This window comes from Rhopalosiphum padi, chromosome 2 (genome assembly GCF_020882245.1).
Source record: "Rhopalosiphum padi isolate XX-2018 chromosome 2, ASM2088224v1, whole genome shotgun sequence".
Classification (NCBI taxonomy): Eukaryota; Metazoa; Arthropoda; class Insecta; order Hemiptera; family Aphididae; genus Rhopalosiphum; species Rhopalosiphum padi.
Window position 1 is genome coordinate 55490676 of NC_083598.1, and position 16099 is coordinate 55506774.

General features: G+C 34.7%; 1 protein-coding gene across 1 annotated transcript in view; it reads left to right on the plus strand.

The window, feature by feature from the left end:
- The window catches only part of LOC132919061 (Krueppel homolog 1), a 35019-nt gene extending 23794 nt beyond the window's left edge, over positions 1-11225 (plus strand). The window contains 6 exon segments of the mRNA XM_060980412.1: positions 7172-7364; positions 7466-7663; positions 8335-8432; positions 8434-8815; positions 8903-9278; positions 9451-11225. Of these exon segments, the coding sequence (XP_060836395.1) occupies positions 7172-7364; positions 7466-7663; positions 8335-8432; positions 8434-8815; positions 8903-9278; positions 9451-10009 (1806 nt within the window). The 3' untranslated portion in view covers positions 10010-11225.
- Positions 11226-16099: the final 4874 nt, after the last annotated feature.

The following is a 16099-nucleotide window of genomic DNA, read 5'->3' on the forward strand; positions in this document are numbered from 1 at the left end:
ATTTATTATTCCGTTCGATAGTAAGGCACGTGCACGGTGCCTGGCCAGTGTGTAATAATATATTAATATATACATTATACGTTGCTTACATATATTGTATAGCAGGTGTCCAACGCTTATTAATAAAAAAATAATATTATATACATCGATTGTGTGCTCTGTGTGTGTGTGTGTGTATAATGTGTACATACGAGAACACATACGCGTGTTTCTCGCGTCGTTAAGAAATGACGTTATTATTTACGGACAAAATATTTTGTTAGTTTTAATCGAATTTCCGCTTACCAAATGCTGCGGTAGTCGAATAACAGAACGACGAAGTCACGGTGGTATAAATTGGCAGTGGTGTAAAGGTAGACGACTTTGACCCAGTTTTTGAGGTAATGAGGATTTTCTCCAGGGCGATGGGTAGGTTTTATCCCTCGGTCCTCATGTGTCTGCGATGACGACGGTACATATTATGTATAGTCGTCGTTGTCGTCATAACCTATGAGTTACGACGTCATCGCCAACGACGGTGTGCAGCATAATAATAGCTTTGTGTGTTTGCGTTCTTGAGAAAAAACAGCGAATGATAGAAAATTAAATTATGATATTGTATACAAATTAAATAACTAAATATTTATTACACAGATGTCTTATAAATTCGATAGATTAAAATAGGTTAGAGGAAAGTTTTCTTTTTTTACCGCACATATAATTTTGCAATTCATATACTCGTAATAACTCTTTCTCCTGCACATATATATATATATATTATGCACGTATAATGTACATAAAATATACGCAGTTGCTGACTAGACGTACAGATTTTTAATCGTTTTGTCACGATAACGACCGCAATAATATTTTCCTCGTTATGGAATTATATTATATTATTATTTACGTGTAATATGTATATATTATGCTGTCTTCGTCGTGGTCGCCGAGATTGCATTACACGCAAGCGTACACCGTATTATTATCATTATTATTATATTATAATATGTAGTTGAACGGGTGATGAGGGTGTGTGGAGTAGCGGATAGCGCCACGGCCAATGAAATATAGTGACAACTCGGTGGCTTATTTGAAAAGTTAATGGGAAAAAGCTGGCGAAAAGGGTTTTTAATTCTTACGGACATCTTATATTTTTAGTTAATTTTGTTATTTCTTCAAATCTGCCACGTTACGATTTTCACTGCTGTAATTAAAACTGCGAAAAATGGACTTTATTTCCCCTTTCGGCCTCACTATTCCACCGACACTGCCGTTGCCGCCGAACGTCGTCACGAGTAACAACGCTCGGTGAACAAGCTAAGCAACAAAACCGTTCTTTTTTCCTTTCGCTCTCGTCAAAAGCAGTAAGACCACCAAATACGTGAAACTATAAATATAATCAAACATTTTCTTAATTCTAATTTCTGTTAAATATACATTTTTCATATCGATAAAAATACACATAGGTAGGTATTTTTATTATTACTAAAACGAAACTTATAATATATGAGCCAACGTGTAAATGCGTGCAGTAATCATATTTTTTTCGACGTTATTTTTATAAATTCGTATATATACTTTTGTAGGAAATCCAAAATTATAATATGTAGTGTAAAAGAAAAAAAGTTTATGCGGTATTATTTGTCGTACACTCGTACGTGTGCCAAGTTGCAATAATAATTATTTCAATAGTGTGGTTATTACTACTACTAAAAGTCGTTTGAAAACATTAGACATTATGACTTTGTTTTAATAAGAACACGTTTTGTTATAACAATTCCGTAACCCAAACTCCCGAAAATCATAAAACAAATGAAAATGTTATTATTTATAAAATAAAATAAGTTTTGAAAAATGATCTGGCCATAATTTTTAGTAGGTACTTATACGATTAAAATGACATTTAATGTTTTTTTTTCTACTTTAGATGGGACACCTTTCATTTACGATCGTTGATTATTATTTATTGTTAATTTATGCCTCAAAGTTTGTATAGTCTAACGAAAGGGTGAAACATTTAAAGTAGTAGGGTAAAAGTTTTTCTTGTTTCAAAACAACGTTTCACTTCTTTTTTTCCGTTTTATTTTTTTATTTTGTTGAATTAACCAAAGTGTTTATTGCCTTATGCTTTTTTTGATACTATAAAAAGTCATACCAATATTATATTATTATTTTAATATATAAATAATTACTTTTGTATGAATACGTGTCCTTGATTGTGTCTATTCAATAATATTGTGTCAGTGATGTGAAATGCTTTTTGAGAGTATATATATAAATTGAATTTCTGCATAATATTCGCCAAGTGACCGATCCATAAAAATAGAAACAACCATAAACACATTCTCGGGTCGTTAAACTTGGCGTTGCCATTCCAATGTGTTTTTGTGCAATTATTTTGATTTACCACAAAAGATACTTCAATATATCTATGCAAACAATTCTAACTAATAAAACGTATAACTGCGATTATGCCGTTCCTCAAAATTTGTGTGGTTCGGCCAGACCGCACTTGATTTACAGAATTTTTTTTTTCATTTCAAATTTATATATATTTGTATGTTCTTTTATCGTCGTATTTTCAAATGTTTAATAGGGCGAAAATCCGGTGAAGTGTAACACGAATGTAAATTAGAATGAAAAGGGTTGTGCAAAATATGACGTAATAAAAAAAAACACCACTATTCGACGATATTCATTAAAAATGTGAAAAGGGTATTAAGAGTATTCGTTATTGACCCTTCTTGTGTTCAGCCTTTTATTAACATACTTCTATGCGCATTATGACCCTTGTGTATAAAAAAAAAATACAAAATAACATGGGAACTAGATAACACAGATATATATATAAATTACAATTTTTTACGACGTAACGTATATATTATACGCATGGACTTTTCGTAAATCTTATAGGCCACGCGACGGATCCTGAGGCACTTATTTATGTAGGTATAGTGCGCGAGCAGGTGAACCGATTTACATACTACGCATAAAACGATTAATTTTTCAGAAATAGAATAAATTAACACTTGTCGAAAACAAAACGAAAGAATGTTTCTGTTGATTTCTATCGAAACTAAAAAAATAAATTAGGGACCGTTGATTTCTGAGCATACAGGTGGTTTGTTCGGTTTCTTTCTTTTATCCGGCGTGGGCGTGTTATTTATTTTTCCAGGCACATTTAAAAAAAAAAAAAACAATTCTTTATGTACAGTTACATTTTTTTTTCGGCCACCAAACAATTATTTTAATTTCTTATGCATCCTACCCGACGTTCAAGTTTTATCCTGGTGCATATACAATTATATGCGATATGCTCGCGCGATGCATCCCGCGTAGCAGGTGTTGAAACAGTTTGTAGTTCGTATATACATGCACACGATATTGAATAATAATGCAAGTGTCGGCAGTAATTGCACGTTGTCTTGTCGTTTGATTGAATGCACTCGCATTCAAATTGCTGTACAATGTACATATTATAATAATCGTTATTAACAATACCAAAAAAAATAAAATACCAACGCATTGTGCATACATGCATGTCGCTCTAAATAAATAACATGAATGTTCGGCGTTTCGGTCCTTTTTTTCTATTATTTGTTTTTAATATCTCAAATTTTATCATTTCAAGTATAGATACCACTACAATAAAACTAACGCCATCGTATTTAATCAACATTTAATTTTTCTTATGATCTTTTTTAAGTTTCATATCGACTTTTTAACATGATGTACCTATTACGTACCTAAACGTTAACGGAATAATAAATTTACTTGTATATATTTTTCGCGTTCCGAATGTGTTTTACTACATTACCGTACAAAATTTCATCGACAAACAACGTATTTAATTTTTAAAATATTATAACGCGCGTTTATCGCTGCACGCACATAATATATTATATAATAGTATAATATTGTATACGAGTAATCCATTCATACATAATAATAATAATAACCGTTTAATAGTCTCTCCGCGGAGCAGTGTATAACATAAAATATAATATGATATATATTAAAGATCGATATCCAGCAAGCGCGTTTTCGCTTTTTACTCACTCGTACCCATACGATATATATATATATATATACATATACCCGTGCAAGCGCGCACGTTATAATATTTTATTTATTTATTTCTTTCTTATATTTTTAATGGCAGCAGCTCATTATTTTCTCATCCGGACGTAAAAAGCGGGACCGATCTTCGGACCGTGAACGTCGGCGGCAGCGGTGGTGGTGGAATGGTGGTGGTGGAGAGCGGAGCGTGTAGTATAGATAGGTGACGCGACCGACCGCGCGCGGCATACAATATGTGTATATGTGTGTGCATGTGCTTATATACACTTATTTATATACGTTTATGTGTTTGTGTGTGTGTGTGTGTACCTACCTATATATTATTATATTGTATATTATAGCAAAGCCGCGCGCACATGATATTCTAATAAGAGGCCATAAATTTTGCGGCGAGCAATACACCGCGCGGACGCTCGTGTCGCCGTAGACCACTTTCCGTAAATGGAACGACGACGACAACGATGACGGGGAAACGGCGGCGTGTACACGAAAAACCGTGGAAAGTTTAACCGCATTTTTCTCTACAGTTCGCGTATTCGCGTATTCGCGTACGCGCGTGCGTGCGTGCGCCGTGTACGTTTCGCTAGAGTCGTACAACTGTACAACAGCTGAACACAATATTATTATGGTATAATAATATAATATAATATCGTATAATAGAAGATGGCCGTGGCACGGGATAAAATTACAATAAAAAAAAAAAAAAATGTCGTATAGGTACATTTTATAACGCGATAGGTATAATACTATTATTTCTACGTGTATATTGAGGCGTTCGCCGACTCGCGTACTGTTTTTTAGCCGCATGCCAATAAAACAAAATATAATATTGACGTCAGTTATAATAGTTATTAATATTATTTGTATAACGTACGTGGACTCGCTTCAATAATATAATATCATAACGCGCCGCACGACTACACTACGTCTAATTATTACGATTTTTATTATAATAATATGCCAACCCGTTTTTCATTTCGAGCAGCCGATAACGCTTATGATTATGTATACCGAGTGGATCTGCGCACTGGAATTCCATTAATTTTTCCAATTTCATCGCCAGTCGTCTCCCCCGTCATATTATTATTATATAATAATCCTTTCTTTTGCAAACGTTATTTTCGTACATAATCATTTTTTAAGTACTTTTTCGCGGAACAAGGGTTGATAATCGCATATTTTTCTCCATCTCGCTCACTCTTTCTCACTGTATTTTTGTTTTTCGCTTGTTTTTTTTTTTTTGGAAACATATAATTAAATCTATTTTCAATTCAGTCAAAATCGCAAAACCTAGATAATTTAAAAACTGGTCATCTTTAAGTTGCGTGATAAGAAAATGCGTAGGTAAATCATATTTCAGCGAAGCATTCCGTATGACATTTATTATAAATAATTTAATTCAGTTTGTCGTTGTTCAAAACGATAAAATTCATGAAGAAAATATTAGTTTTATGCAATAAAGGTGCATAAATCATTTAGGTACGCAAAGTAAAAGTATTTGGCATTAATATAAAGTTTATATTGGAAATGGTAATGGTCACGGTGAATTTAATGTTTAATAATGACATTTTTCGTTCGCTTTTGGTAAATGTGTACTTACGCGATTATAGTTTCTCGTATAAAAAAATACACAACATTAAATATTCAAATGACTCGTCAGCGGTTGGGTTAGTAAACTTTTAAACTAGGTATTAACGAAAAATATAATGAATACGGGTAAAAAAAAATTACGTTATTTATTTATCTCTGTTAATATGTTTAAGTATTTGGCACAGAACTGAATCGAACTATTGAAAACCCATTATTGGTCAATTACGATGTTTCAATTTATTTTTATTTTTTTAATTCCGTAACACTTACCGGGTTTAATATTGTATAATACGCATTTGCGAAAAGAAAAAAAAATGCTAATTTAAGAAAACGCTATTAGATTACCAGGCCGTACATTCTGCATACAATGACTGGATAGCAACTATATGTATAATTTGACGAAAGCCGTATACAAATCACGTGCAAAAACCGCTAGTAATTATTAACGGTGTCCCGAGTCCAGGCGGGCGCCTATTCTTTCGACTTTCGAGAACACTCAGACCGATAAATTATACTTTGTTTATAAAATATTTAATAAAAATGTAAATCTCCGCTCCTTGGACGACGCCGCAGACGGACTTTTAATAAAAGTCACCGGGCTGCAAGTAGTTGGAAGGGCTTTTAAAAATTAAAATTACGTTTGTTTTATTGCCATCCCCCTTTACTCGTCGTCTACTTCTCCTCCCCGGCAGAGTACTTTTTGCTCGGACACATCTCCCAAGGCGCCGATATCGTTACATTCTCCATAGCCGGTGGCGCACCATTGCCAACACTCATACACAAATACATAATATAAATATCGTGGTGTATAAATGTAGAAACTGTGTATTTATATTATACGAATATGATATACGACATGATACACGTATTATATAACCAGTATCGTTGTCGCATGATTTTTAGTCGCGCATAATATCGGAACGGGGTGGAAAAAAATAATAACGATTAAAATATTATTGTTGTGCGACAATAAACTCCGGTCGGTAAATTTTAGAGCATACAATATACATGAACGCATATAACGATAAATTTGAGCACACCGTCGCCTAAACAGCAGCGAGCCATAAATTTGATCTTTCCGAGCGTATATTTTGCGGCGTCGGCGGCGGTGGTCAGGTTTATGCGTGTACGACGAACGTATAGTATGGGCAAAATGGCACGTAAAACGAAACGGAAACAGTTATTTTTTTATTTTCAAAATGGCCATTTGAATTCGCAGCAGACAATATATTTATTTACAAATATAAATATGCGCGCGCGTGTGTGTGTGAGAGAGAAAGAGTGTGTGTAATACATGTATTTTGTATATCTAGATGGTAGATTAATACGTGTGTCCAAAGGGACTACGGTCGGTATTGTGTTTCTTCACGCGAAGCGGAAAGGAAACACGCTGTGCAATGGCGGCGGCTGTGTATATATTATTATATAAAGTGTCTCTCCCGCCAACAAGTCCCGAACACGCGCGTACTTCCGGGCTCGCTGATTACTGGTTACCTGACGTATGTTTTATTGTTATTTTCAGGAACATTTTTTTTATTTTCAGGAAGCTGAACTTCGCATGGATGTGCTCCAACAACACGCCGCCTTGATGGGCGGTGCGAGCACTACGTCTTGTCCGCTCTGCCATAAATTGTTCCTAGGTAGCGAGTCACTGGTCGAACACATGAAAGTCCACCACAATGATCCGACCACTGTGTCGCAAGCCGTCGTACAAAGTGAGTGACATAATATTATTATTGTAATAGACTCGAAGAAAAAAATCCTCAAAATATTCGAAAAATTTGTGAACATTTTTCACATTGGTCTTCTTTTGCAGGTTACTCTGATATCGGTACTGGTCCGTACATGGCCAAACGCCGAACGGCCAATCATCCATGCCCGGTGTGTGGTAAACACTACGTGAACGAGGGAAGTCTGCGTAAACATTTAGCTTGCCACCCGGAAACAGCACAGTACGCCCAACTCAGGATGTGGCCGTGTTCTGTTTGCCAAGCCGTATTCACCCACGAATCAGGTGAGTCAATGCGTTGTAGCGATAACACCGCTAATGATAGCCATCTGCAAACCCTGACCGATTCATGTCGGTGATGTTCAGTTTTTCAGGATTTACGTGATAATATGCGCATACCTCTTATGTTATATTCCATGGAGTTGTTGAAACGTAAAGTTTGCCGAATTACAAATATATATCATAGTTATTTATTGTTAAATTAAAATATTTTTTCAAATTCATACTTCATATATATACATTACATTAAACGTATGCACTATATCATAATATCCAGATCTGTACACGATATAGTCATACACATTTTATAATGCGCGTATACTTATAATCAACACATAATATGTACACCTGGATCTCAATGGATCGAATCCGAGTTTAGGATTATAAATCTTTAATTCGAATTCCGGTTTGTCCGAAGAAAATAATGACCATCACTAAAACATATTGCAGCGCCGTGTTAGCGCTCCAACATCGCGATGATAACTGATTTACGGCGCGCACGTCGCATAAATCCCGTCATATGTTGCCGACCGAGAAAAAAAAATAATCACATGCGTATAATATACGAAACAAATCAATTTTTTTTATGTACTGCAATTTATTATTAACCACATAGATTTATGCGCAGCATCACCGCCGGTCGAAGTAATATTAACTCGCGTTTTCGTTTTATACAGGCCTGTTGACACACATGGAACACATGCGCATGGATCCCAAACATCAGTTCGCTGCGCAGTACGTGCTGAGCAGAGCTGCTGCTGAGCGCAGAGAACGGGGAGAACTTCCTGGCCGCCGTGACGGCCACCAACAGCATGGGTGGCCCCGCCTCGCCTCATTCTGTTCACTCGGATTCGTCTTCGTCGAACAACGGCGAAATGGATGGTCCCAGTGGAGCTGGTTCCACGGGTTCGGTGGGCACTGGCACCAATAACTCCGTGGTCGCCGCGGTGGCCGCGGCCGCAGCGGCGGCTGCGGCAGGCGGTAACGTCGTCGTTCCTACGGGTGGCCGGCTATCTGTCTCACCAGCCGACAATCAAATCCCGTTGGTGTTGCATCACAACAACAACAACACGACGACAAATAACAACAATAACAACAACAACAATCCTACGGCGATCAAGTTGGCCGAGTTGATGGCAGCAAGGACTGGAGGCATGAGTAAGTATATCGCCCGTTGGGCCAAACGCGTTAACGTTTATCGTCTTCGATTAAAACTATATTTTACCGTTTTTGTTTAACGTACAGTTAGTGGTAACGGTGGTCACCAATACATGAACCAGCAACCCCAATACAACGCCAACGACCTACAGCGGGCTGCTGCACTGTTCATGAGCCAACAGCAGGCCCACGCAGCCGTTTCGCAGGTTCAACAGCAACAGCAGCAGCAGCAACAGCAGCAACAACAACAGCAGCAACAGCAACAACAGCAGCAACAACAGCAGCAGCAACAGCAACAGCAGCAGCTTCAGCAGAACCCACCGTCACCGTCACACTCGCCGCGATCCGCACCTCCAACCCCGGCGTCTGTAGTGCAAGCGGCCGCGGCCAATCTCGCCGCGGCGGCCATGCGCATCACCCAGTCGAATGCTATGCACCAAAACCCGTTGGTCACGACTTCCAGGTATATATATGCGCCAATATATTTAAAATTCTAAGTTCTGCGGCCCCGTTAGGGGGGGTAGTAGTGTAGACATAATATTTTGTCCAGCTGAAGTGATAGAAAGACTTGACGTGACGAATACCATGATATGTACAGTATATTAATACGGATGTGCTCTTTTTTTGTTCCGCAGTGGTTCGGGCTCGAACTCGTCAGTAAACTCGATGCAATCGGCCGTCCAGATGGCCATGAACGCGGCCGTCCGGGCTTCCATGTCGTCCATGGTGGACGGCCTCGGCGGCGGACACCACCAACAGTCCGGACATCAGTCCATGCTCCACCACCACCAACAGTCCAACCACGAACAGAGTTCGCCAACGTTGCGCATGCAGGAAGCCATACTCAGGTCTCAGGCGGAGGCGGCGCTCAGGTTGGCCGTCTCGCAAGCCGTGGCCGCGTCGTCCGGCCAACAGCAGGCGCCCGAACTGCAGAACCGGCAGTCGTCGGTGCAACAGCAGAACGCGCATCAGCCGCAACAAAACGTGGCGATCAACTACAACGCCATGGCGCAGGGGCAGCTAATGAACGGACAGAACCCTTACCACCACCAGGGGCAAGTCTCGCCCGACCTGTCGGAGGCGCTCAGGCTCCAGGAACAGCGGCTCGAACAGGCGCTCAGGCTACACGGCGGTGACCCACGGGCTCTGGGCTTCACTTTCGGTAACACCCAACAAGGTCACATTAACCCATGAGAGTTCAGTTACTATTGACGACGAGAGGACCTAAAAACCCACCTCCCTCGCCTAGTCCACCAAACCCACCCTCCGCCATCGCCACTGGCCACTGGCCACTATATTACGTTATTATTATGCTATTATACTGTTGTCTCATCCACAAACACCGTCACCACTACCACATCCATCTCCCAAAGCTCAACGGCGGACCTGCTGCAGCGCGCGCACATGATTATTTATTATTATTGTATTTACGATATTTATTTATTATTATAACCATACTATTATTATATTAATTACTAGGCGTATTACTTTACTCAATATTATTATTATTATTATTATAATTATTATCATAAGAATAATAATTTTATTTTTACCAAAACAATAATAACTGTCCCACTGAAAGACACGTCGTCGTCGTCGACTGTGTCACGTGTGCCTACTTCGACGACGACTTGTGTGAACTTTGTAAATAATTGTACATACTAATTAAAACTATGTAATTGCGATTTTAAAGATTAACTGATTTTTAAAAAACGTCGTTTAGCAAATTTTTATTGTACAGTCATGTATAATATTTGTGGTTTTTTACGTGAGTTGTGTAAAAACAAAATACATTTAAATCGATAAATCCAATTTATACGGATCGCTCTACGAGAGATCCGAATAACGTATAATATAAAGCAACATTTAGGTTCCGAAAATATTATTATTTACTTGTAAACATTCAAATAATTTTTACTGTTAATTTATATTTATTTTAGTTTTAATTTTCATCCAAGGGGATTTTGCAATTTTATTCGGTTTAAATAGTTTTTTTTTTTTTTAGTTAAAATTAACTCATTACTCACTTAGTTTACTTCATTTTATACGATTATTATCATGTACTATAATTTCTTCGATGAGGAACTTCTCACGAAATAACACATGACTCCCAGATGTGTCGTAGGTAGATCACGTATATGCAAATTACCCCATCAAAAGCATCTTGTACGAAAGAATATTTTCGGAGACTTAAGCTTAAGAAATAAACACCGTGTAATAATAATAATTAGCATGTAAATAAAATGAAAAACATACTCTCACAAATACACTGCATTTTCCTCCCTTGACATTGAATTTCTTATGACAACACGACAGAGCGCGCAATCTTGTACATAATAATATGATAGTGATAACAGTATAAAACAGACGTTTTATTTTATTTGTTTACTTGTAAATACAATGAAAGCAATTGAAAAAACAAAATATTTTCTGGATAACCAACCCTGTACATAATAATATAATAATTAAATGATAAAATGGTAACGATGTTTTACAAAATGTCTAACTCTTGTTCTCCCCCCCCCGCGTGCGGTGTCAACAACCCGTCCGGGTTATACCTCCGCCATTCGTTCATATCACGTGCGTAACAAGACGAATATCGTGTTATACATAAAAACGATAAGCTCACCGTGTTTATGTAGTCCGCTCGAAACCAATGAAAAAAGCGGCTGTCGTGTTCTCTTAGTCATTTTTCCGGAATATATCGTTTTGCCGACCATTCGTTTGTAATTCCTTTGATTTTATTATTTTTCCTCGTCCAAGTATAATACGTGCGCTTAATTCTTACCTCGAGAGTAGGGAGCAGGAGGACAATAATATTATATGTGATTTTTATTTGTTTATATTTATTATTAATATTATTGTTTGTTTTTTTTTACCCGTCAACATGCCAATCAAAACAATCTCGTGCAATAAAATAAAGGAAAAATACAAATTCGTTTTCGTTTAATCCTCTGAGACGAACGAGCTGCGGTATATAATGATATGTACACATAAACACATCATACACCACACACAACTATCATACCACTTTATAACATATGATCGAGCGTACATGATATATTGTGATTATGCAAACCACACATGTTACTATATTATAATCTCAGTACCATTTGACGGATGACACAGATACGAAATTCAAACAATAATCAAACCGATCAATAGACAAAAAATACGCGATCACGTCTCGTATAATATCTATCGGCGTACGGCGGAGAACCTCAGCAACCGAGATTTTCCGGCGTACTAGAGTCCGTGTAAATCGCGTATTTCACACACACACACATACAATATAAAATAAATATACAATAGCCCAAATACACGCTATCGCTGTGTATCAACAGACACAAACACACACATTATGCAAGATTTTCTCGCAGATTTCAATATATAATAATATATTCATTTAGCGGATAGTTCCGAATACAATAATAATGTACGCACTTAATTTAATATATAATATTATATTATATTATTTGTTGTGCGTATTATTATACAATAGCCCAAACCGGAAAGTTTCCGGCCACACACACACACACACACACACATCAAGCCATTGCTAGTAGTTCAAAATTTCGGGTCGAATGATACTGAAACGTTATCGAATTTTTGGTTTCACTTTCTCCATGATATTATATTATATCCGTCCCCCGACCGTCCACAACAACCGTTATTCGCCGCTACGGTAATTTTTATGTACGCGTATCCGAACGTTATCGCAGGTCGCAACTCCAATTAAATACCAATTACTTGTACTTTCATACTACAATTTATTAATACCGTATAAGTACTGCAAACACTTATCGTTTTCGGGGACGTCCGGCGCGGGACCCGAATGTGCAATGGACCAACATCATAATATATACCCAGACGCAGATTCGTCGAATCTGTATTTTTTTCTTTTAATTGTTTATTTATTTTAAAACTGATAATCAGTTATAATCCGTTGGATATTATTTAGCTAATAGGTGTAATACAAATACATAGTTCGTAGGATACTTTTAGTGCCGTTTTAAATACAAATAAATAATACCATATAAATAATCACATAACGATAACAATAATGATAATAAATACAGTTTGAGATAAATAAAACGGTTCAATGGTTATTTTTTAGTTTTTTTTTTTATTAAGTTTTCTTTCATCTTGAATATGTTTTTCAATATTTTAATATTGATAGTCGAATTCACTATGTTATACCTATTTATATTTTTGTTTGATTTATGACGAATGTAACTTGTTCACTTGCTAAGTGATTACCTTTATTATTATATTATTTTGTCTGTTGGTTTTTTTTTTTACAAAATAATACTTTAAATTTGTAAAACTATTTCGACCTAATTTCCAATGAGTACCTAGTTTTATCATTATTATTGTTTATTTTTCACCCACTATTTATACACGTACCTACCTTATTATACGTTAACATTTTTTTTTTTTTCATGCCTAGTTGAGTTTTCATTTTGCCGTTTTATTTTATCAGCTTTTTAATAATATTGCAATTAACAATTTATAAAAGTAGTTTTATCGTTATAATTTAGTTTTCCGTTTTTTGCTGACTATGTTTATGTTACAATAGTTACAGTACACTACGAGTTTTTTCATTATTATTATTATTACTATAACAATAATACATTATTACAGTTTCAATAATATTACATTAATTACATTACATAATAGTTACTGGATTTAGACAGTGTTTTTTTTTTATGAATGAATGAAATATACACTATAAACGTAGTTTGGAATATTTAGTCTTACAGTATTTAAATAAGAATAATAATAGTCAACATACATATAATAGTACGGTTTTCAGTTTTACACACACACACTCATACAGACAGAATGTTTAAATGTTTCTATTGTTACAAAAATCAATTATAGTTTTAAAATTAAACAATTGATTTTTTTTTTCTATTGTGTTCCTTTTGGTGTTAAGTTTATGTTATACGCATATATCTGTTCAGTTTTTTTCGTGTGGTATGATTTTTTTTTTAATATAATATAAGCTACAATTGTAATGCTAAATTATACGGTCCTCCCCCAAAAACTTATTTTTATTATTTGTATTAAGTTGCTCAAAAAAAAAAAAAAAAATTTTTTAATAAATTGGAACAAAAATGTATTTAAAAAATATATTATATATTATTATAACCATTGTAAAAAATTTTGGGAAAAAATTGTCTAGATATTCGATGTTAATATTATATTATTACATTATGATTTTTTTTATTATTATTATTATTATTATTATTTTTATTACTATATTATTATTTTCGGTTCCTTAATATTATTATATTTTGTCATGAAAATTATTGTCCTGAAGTTTTGAAACACGACTATATTATATATTATACGTTTCGGTTCGATATATTGAACAAAAATAAAAATATAAGTGAAAATAAAAAAATGATGTTTGTGTAGTAAAACGATATTTATATTATATATTGTATTAAAAATTTAGTTAATATAAAATATACGTTAAAGTCATTAAAGTCTTGAACCTTTTGTGTTATTCTTTTTCCACATTTATAATTGATACTAGCTGCAGGTTATATATAGTTATATTTAGCCTATGATATTATAATATTATTATAATACATTAATACATAGTATGTACATATTTTTTTAACTTAGAAAAAGTTTTTTTTTATGAAAAGACGTATCTACTTATTAATTTTTATTAGCGATTTTAACAATCATATGGTTAGTTTGAATACTAAATTTAAAGGCACTTTGTAGATTTGAAAAAAAAGCGTTGTACAACTTTTGAACAGAATACTTTTCAGTCTGGTGGTAAGTGAACAAGAAAAGAAGTAAGATTTTCAAATTGAAGGAAAGTACATTTTCAAATAGAAATTTATATCAAATTATATCTTAAAAAATATTGGTAATGAAAATTATTTAAAATCTAAGAGTGATTGTACCTACAAAGAATTTTAGCTAAGATAATATAATATATTTGAAAAAAAAAGCTGACACTAAAATTATTGATAGTCTGTGAATCTGATTTTTCAAAGATGAATTTATTATATCAAGAAAAAATCAAGATCCTGGATCATCTTAATTTGCTTATGAAATTAGGGTGCACTAATTAAATCCTAATTTTAACGCTGCTGGTTGAGACAAAAACCTGTCATTTTTCTTATTGAAGAATTGTCTATAAATTTTTTTTTTTTTTTAATAATATTTATTCAATTTATTATTACAAAAATGTAATACTTTTATTTAATGTTTATTTTTATGTTTCATTATATTTTTAGATCTTCCCTTAATATTCTTTATACGTTACATTGCGTCTTTATGGTTCGCGAAAATGATCCAAGCCCCTAATGTGGCCCTCCAAAAATATTAATTGATGATCTCCGACGTATTCTGAACCTGCACTTATATTTATCGGCTCCAACACACTTATTCCTGATTGTTTTTTTGTTCAGGCTACGTATACAGTGCAGTTTTACACGATTTTTCGCATATTTCACGGACTTAGATGGACCGTGAAAACCTATTCGATTATCTTGGTTAAATCGGAAAAAACGTAAACACACTCACACTAGTCGGTCACGGCCTTGACCGTTTCAGGAAATCGCCGAACTAAATCAGGTCAATTCGTCATTATAGTGTATAGATTCATCGATTATTATTTGTATCCGCAAGTGAGTTTTACCTCGTATATATGGCGTACATGTAATATATATCAAAAAACGAGCAAAACTAGACCGATACGACTACTTGCGCACCAACTATATAATACAATATATATTATAAAAATGGTATATAAATAGGTGACTCTGTACATAATTTGTAAATGTTTGAATATTATTGTACTCACAACGTGTTTATGTTGTTGTTTAGTTTTTTTTTTTAATAAAATCGAAGGCGGAAAACGTATTATTACCTGAAAAACTAGTCGATTTCCTATAGTTCTACAGCAACAGCATGAATAGAGCAGTTTCATTATTTTAAGTTTAATATGAATTTATATTTAGTTATTATAATAATATATATAGATACATACTTAAACACCTCGTGTAATATTCATTGCTGAGTTGTTACTACGACATAAAATGACATTCCGAAGACTGTAAATCTGTTTATGACATCAGCTATGGTGGCAATTATAGTAGATACTTAACGTTAACAATATTACGAATTTACTTACTATTATAGTCTATAGCACTATATCTATTTATTTAATTAATTAACGGCAGACAGCAATTACAAAACTACGTAATATAAACAAGTTATAGAACATAATTATAATAAGAGTAAACAGTATATGTA